General features: G+C 58.1%; 1 protein-coding gene across 1 annotated transcript; it reads right to left on the reverse strand.

Annotated features, from left to right (window-relative positions):
- Nucleotides 1–291: 291 nt before the first annotated feature.
- LOC123150149 (protein DETOXIFICATION 33) lies at nt 292–2695 on the reverse strand. The gene is made up of 6 exons (XM_044569951.1): nt 1668–2695; nt 1493–1579; nt 1298–1354; nt 864–1221; nt 690–776; nt 292–559 (listed from the first exon to the last, which is right to left on the reverse strand). Exons 1-6 carry the CDS (start codon nt 2510–2512, stop codon nt 482–484), a joined length of 1512 nt encoding a protein of 503 aa, XP_044425886.1. The 5' UTR covers nt 2513–2695; the 3' UTR covers nt 292–481.
- Nucleotides 2696–6466: the final 3771 nt, after the last annotated feature.

The following is a 6466-nucleotide window of genomic DNA, read 5'->3' on the forward strand; positions in this document are numbered from 1 at the left end:
ACCATCCAAGCTACAACCCCTTGTTGCGCCGTAGCACAAACGAGCTCCTTCTTATGTCGCTGCAAATGCATAAACAAGGGTTGCGTATGGGCCCAACCGGCAAACCAAGCGCCGGGTAGTCTTGGAGTTTCTCAAGCGTCAGAAAAAAAAAGAGGCTCGGACGAGACAGAGCCAGCTGGGCACACTGTCACACGACGTACTACATGGCCAGAACAAACTCATTGCAAACCACACCGATCGAGCTTCCAAAAAGAAAAGGAGAAGGCGAAACCAAACCACATCACGGGGATCTCCTGGAACCTTTTCCTTTTCCGTCTTCATTCATAACACGGCGCAAGGACCTTGCGGTGTTGCGTGTTGTCGACAAGAAAACACAAACGGGACAAGAGGGACTGCCCACGGGACCAGTTTTGGTTATAGCTCGCCTAACACGCACATGATTTAAATAATTCGGTTGGCCACCAAGAAACAGGCAGAGGCGCTAGAAGCTGTCCGGGATCCTGGACGATGCACCACCGCCACCACCCCACTGCCGTATCCTGGAGCTCGCCTCGCTTGCCTGCCAAGTGCCAAACACATTCCAAGATGGTAGTTTAAGCGTGAGTTTCAGATAAAAAAAGATGGTAGTATCAGGACTTGTCTCGTTTTGCCCGAGGCTGAAACCCAGCAGTCAAACCAGGATCGCTCACCTCCTTGTTCCAGTTGGTGCGCATGGTGATCGCGATCAGGATCACCGTCTGCAGGCCCACCCCGGTGAGCATGCCGCCCCACATCCCCTGTTGCATCCCATCCAAAGTCAAGCAACCACGGTCGGTTCAAAACAAAACGAACAAAGACATGCATGCACGGAGCGGAGCGCGTACCTGAATCCCGCGGCGCAGCGGGAAGGCGATCATGTACCCGACCGGGATGCCGACCCCGTAGTAGCACCCCAGGTTGATGTAGGCCACCAGCCACTGCCACCCGGCGCCGACGGCCACGCCGGACAGCACGGGCTGGACGCTGTTGAGCAGCAGCGTGAAGGCGAAGACGACGCCCAGGCTGGCCACGGCGTGCACCACCTCGGGGCTCTCCGTGAAGGGCGCGCCGTAGACGTCGCGGAGGAGCAGGACGGCCACGAAGAATGCCACCCCGATGGCCACGGACGACATGAGCACCACCGCGATCGCAAACCTCGCCGCCCGCGGACGCCCCGCGCCCAGCTCGTTCGACACCCTCACGCTGCTCCAAAGATTGGATTAACGCGCAGGCATGAATGTGTTTTGATGCAGATTGGTTGATTGATTGATGAGATTACCTGATGGCTGCATTGAATCCGAAGAACACCATGATCTGCCACCCGAACAGGTTGGTGCTGCACGCGGCAGCCAATGTGCCACATCCACAAATCGCAACATGTCAGTGCTACTATACTACTATTTACTCTTTACTAAAGCTAGCTACCGTTTTGCTCAGCTTGGAAAGTGGAAATTATAACAGCTAGCTAGCTCACCAGATGGAGACTGCGGCGACGGCGACCTGAGCGTTGGGAAGGTTGCCCACGATCACGATCAGGAACATGTAGAACCAGAATTCCAAGCTAAAGAGCGGGAACATAGGTGATTAATTACAACAGTTCATGGCAGTTCATTGGACCATAAGTAGGTAGCTGTACGAAATGCACGTACCAGATCATGATTGCTGAGCCGATGGAGAGGCGGGCGAAGCTGAAGAGCTCGGTGAAGGCGAGGGAGTCCAACTCGAAGCCGTTCCATGCGCCGGGGCAGTAACCCATGACGATGTAGGCGAGCTGGCCGAGCACCACGAACCACCACGACGCGTTAAGCGCGACGGCGAGGCCGATGAGGCCCATCCGCATGGGCACCACGAGGAACCAGGTGAGCGCGACGTGGAGCACCAGCGCCGCCGCCGACACCGCCGCCATGGCCATCAGCTTGCTCTGCGCCTGCAGGAACTTCTGGATGGGGAAGTTGAGCGCGTACGCGAAGAGCTGCGGGACCATGTAGAGCGAGAAGCGGCCGGCCATGACGGCGATCTGGTCGTCCTGGTGGAAGAACCTGAGGATCGGGGTGGCGAAGAGGTAGAGTGGGAGCATGCAGACGGCCGTGGCGGTGAGCAGCAGCCAGGAACGCTGCAGGTAGACGCCGAGCATGGGGAGCTTCTTGGCGCCGTAGGCCTGCCCGCACAGCGTCTCCAGCGCGCTCCCCATGCCGTACATGATCCCGAAGGCGAGCCCGGCGACGACGGAGTTCTCGGTGGAGACGGCGTCCAGCTCCAGCGTGGTGAGGTGGCCGGCGGCGACCTGCGTGATGGCGCCCAGCGAGTACTGCGCCAGCGACGTGAAGATGGCCGGGCCGGCCAGGCACCACAGCCGCCGGTTCTCCTCCGCCGCGCAGCGCAGGAACGCCGACACGCTGTGGATCTCCTCCAGGTCATCCTTGTCGCCGCTGCCCGCCCTCGCCAGCAGCGCGTCCGTCAGCGGCTCATCGCCACCGCCAGCACAGGAAGCCATCGATCGATGATCGATGATCTCTCCTGTCCTGTATGCCAAGAGAGTCAACACTGGACTGGACCGGTCTGAAAAGGAAAATATGTGGCCTGCCACTGCCAGTAGGGTGCGGTATCGGTACCACGAATGCAATGCGGCAGCTACCAGTCAACTGCCCGATCGAGGAGACGATACTTGGTGCTTCCGCCTCCTTGCGAGTTAACCGGCGCGCTCTCTGGGCTATATAGGCGAAAACCGAGGTGGCCAACAAGATGAGCCGCGCCGTCTCGACAACACAAATCTGATGTCCAGCTTATGTTAGACTAGTCACAGTAAGAGTAACTTAACTAGTAACATCACACATTTCAATACAAAATTGCTTATGTGACAGCTAATTAATAAGGAGAGAGTAGTTACTGTAACATCAGACATTTCAAAGCATAATGAGTCCATAGCCTAATAAATAAACTCTTTCATGATACCACTCATACGTTACTACCCGGCAAACATCACATTCCACTTACGCCGGGAAACGTCTCTCCCCTTCCCTTCCCCCCCTGCGCCGTTGGCCACTCCGGCCGCGGCGGCCACCTTCCCCGTCGCTGGCCGCTTGGCCACCGGCGCCACCCTCCCGAATCCATGGGGCGCGGACGCTCGGTGCACTCCCGCGGCTCTGCACGCTCCAGCTCACGCGGCAGCGAGGGATGGGGCCAACCCGCCTCCGTCCCAGATCTGCGTCCGTCCGGCGGTCCGTCCGCGGATCCGCTCCCTCCGCCGCCCCCCAGCCCTCCTGCTGTCAACCCCGGTTCTCCGCCGCGCCTTCTGCTCCGGGGGGAGTGCTCTGGGGCCACTGCCGCACTATCCATGCCGGATATTAGCAGGGATCGCCCAATGGAGCCGCTCCGCCTAAAATCCATCGTGGTCTGCCCCTCCCCCCGCACTGACCATTCCTCTCCCGGCCAAGCTGATAGATGGACGTCGGTCCTGTCCCGCAACGCGCGCCGTGCCGCCGCGCGCGCCCATGCCTCCCCCGCGCGCTCGTGGCATCCCCGAGGCCAGCGCCTCTCCTTCAATGCGGACGCTGCCCACGCGGCCTTCTTAAGGCGTTTCAGGGGGCTCTGCTTCCGGTGCCTTAGCTCCAAGCACCGCCGCGTCGATTGTAGAGATCCCATACACTGCATCGAGTGCAAGCTGCCGGGCCACATCGCCATGGACTGCCCTTAAATCCGGCGTGGCCATAGTGGTGGTCTTGCGCCCGCTGCTAGCCGTGCTCCTGTCCGCGAGAGGCTCCGTTTCCCCTCGCCTCCTCCGCCCGCGTCGGCCATGGACCGCTGCCGCCACACCAACCCCTCGCGCCAGCCAAGGGACGGCCACAAGGTGGTGATCGAGTCGCCGGAGATGGAGCATCAGATGTTCCTCCTCCGTCGACACGCCGTCCTCCTCATCTCCATGGCTGAGCGGCACGCGGCGAGCCCCATGTCCGTCGGCCGCGCCTTCGACGCCGTTCTTCGCACCCCGGCGCACCTGCTGCGAGTGAACAGCCACGACCCGGAGGACTTCCTCGTCCACTTCGAGCTGCCGGCGCACCGGGACAACGCCGTCCGCCTAGGCTCCATCAACGTTGATGGTGTCGCCTTCATCATCAAGCCGTGGCACGAGGACGTCCACGCCGACCATGAAGACTTCATCCTCCACGTCCGCGTCGTCATCGAGAAGATGCCCATGCACCTGTGGTCCGTTGACGGTGCGGCGGAGGTGCTCGGCGACAAATGCATCATCGACCGGCTCGACAGCCGCACGCACAAGCGCGGCCACACGCGGACCTTCACGTGCTGGGTGTGGGTGTACGACGCCGCCTTCATCCCCACCAAGCACACCATCTGGCGCGCGACGCGTAGTGCCAGCCGCGTCGAGGCTATGCTGGGCTTCTCGCCGCCCAACCGTGAGGTCCCCCCTCCACCACGTGTCCGACGCAACGTCATGCTCATCCACGTCGACCGCGTTGAAGACTGGACGCCCCTGACGCCTAGCTGCTCGCACTCAGGCCAGAGCGGCATCCTGTCCTCTGGGTCCGAAGATGATCGCCCGTTCCCGCGGGTCTACCCGGGGACGTGGTCGATGCACATTGAGGATGGCCAGGGACAGGGCAGGCGCCAGCCCCCGGTGGTCGGTCCCTCTGGCTGTGGCGGGCTCCAGCTGTGACGCCCCCGATTCAATCGTACACTAATCATACACGCAAACGTGTACGATCAAGATCAGGGACTCACGGGAAGATATCACAACACAACTCTATGAATAAAATAAGTCATACAAGCATCATATTACAAGCCAGGGGCCTCGAGGGCTCGAATACAAGAGCTCGATCATAGACGAGTCAGCGGAAGCAACAATATCTGAGTACAGACATAAGTTAAACAAGTTTGCCTTAAGAAGGCTAGCACAAACTGGGATACAGATCGAAAGAGGCACAGGCCTCCTGCCTGGGATCCTCCTAAACTACTCCTGGTCGCCGTCAGCGGGCTGCACGTAGTAGTAGGCACCTCCCGAGTAGTAGTAGTCATCGTCGACGGAGGCGTCGGGCTCCTGGACTCCAACGTCTGGTTGCAGCAATCAGATATAGGAAAGGTGAAAAGGGGGATAAAAGCAACCGTGAGTACTCATCCAAAGTACTCGCAAGCAAGGAGCTACACTACAAATGTATGCATTGGTATCAAATGGTAAATGGGGTATCATATGTGGATTGAACTGCAGAATGCCGGAATAAGAGGGGGATAGCTAGTCTTGTCGAAGACTACGCTTCTGGTAACCTCCGTCTTGCAGCAAGAGAAGAGAGTAGATGGTAAGTTCACCAAGTAGCATCGCATAGCATAATCCTAACCGATGATCCTCCCCTCGTCGCCCTGTGAGAGAGCGATCACCGGTTGTATCTAGCACTTGGAAGGGTGTGTTTTATTACGTATCCAGTTCTAGTTGTCATAAGGTCAAGGTACAACTCCAAGTCGTCCTGTTACCGAAGATCACGGCTATTCGAATAGATTAACTTCCCTGCAGGGGTGCACCACATAACCCAACACGCTCGATCCCATTTGGCCTGACACACTTTTCTGGGTCATGCCCGGCCTCGGAAGATCAACACGTCGCAGCCCTACCTAGGCACAACAGAGAGGTCAGCACGCCGGTCTAAATCCTATGGCGCAGGGGTCTGGGCCCATCGCCCATTGCACACCTGCACGTTGCGAGGGCGGCCGGAAGCAGAACTAGCCCCCTTAATACAAGAGCAGGCTTATGTTCCAATCCGGCGCGCGCCGCTCAGCCGCTGACGTCATGAAGGCTTCGGCTGATACCACGACGTCGAGTGCCCATAACTATCCCCGCGTAGATGGTTAGTGCGTATAGGCCAGTGGCCAGACTCAGATCAAATACCAAGATCTCGTTAAACGTGTTATCTTGAAATAACCGCGAACACCGACCAGGGCCAGGCCCACCTCTCTCCTAGGTGGTCTCAACCTGCCCTATCGCTTCGCCACAAAGATCCACTCACGGGTACTCCTACGAGCTGACCTGTCTTTTAGTCATCACATGTATCATGTATAAAGTATATAGTATATACCCGTGATCACCTCCCAAGTGATCATGGCCCAATAGTATAGCATGACAGACGGACTAGAATGTAGGGCCACTGATGAATTACTAGCAACCTATACTAAGCATGTAGGATTGCAGGTAAGGTATCAACAGCAGTAGCAACAATGACAGGCTATGCATCAGGATAGGATTAACGGAAAGTAGTAACATGCTACACTACTCTAATGCAAGCAGTATAGAGAAGAGTAGGCGATATCTGGTGATCAAGGGGGGGGGGCTTGCCTGGTTGCTCTGGCAAGGAGGGGTCGTCAACACTGTAGTCGATCGGGGGTACCGGCAGCGGTCTCGGGGTCTACTGGAAAGAAGTAACGGAGGGGGAACACAATAAATAAC

The sequence above is a fragment of the Triticum aestivum genome, chromosome 7A (assembly GCF_018294505.1).
Source record: "Triticum aestivum cultivar Chinese Spring chromosome 7A, IWGSC CS RefSeq v2.1, whole genome shotgun sequence".
In the NCBI taxonomy this organism is placed as follows: domain Eukaryota; kingdom Viridiplantae; phylum Streptophyta; class Magnoliopsida; order Poales; family Poaceae; genus Triticum; species Triticum aestivum.

Coding starts and splice junctions, on each gene's coding strand:
- LOC123150149 (XM_044569951.1), bottom strand. CDS start 2,512: ATGGCTTCCTGTGCTGGCGGTGGCGATGAGCCGCTGACGGACGCGCTG. Junction 1,355..1,492: donor GTCGCCGCAGTCTCCATCTG/GTGAGCTAGCTA, acceptor TGCCGCGTGCAG/CACCAACCTGTTCGGGTGGC. Junction 777..863: donor CGCTGCGCCGCGGGATTCAG/GTACGCGCTCCG, acceptor GGGATGCAACAG/GGGATGTGGGGCGGCATGCT.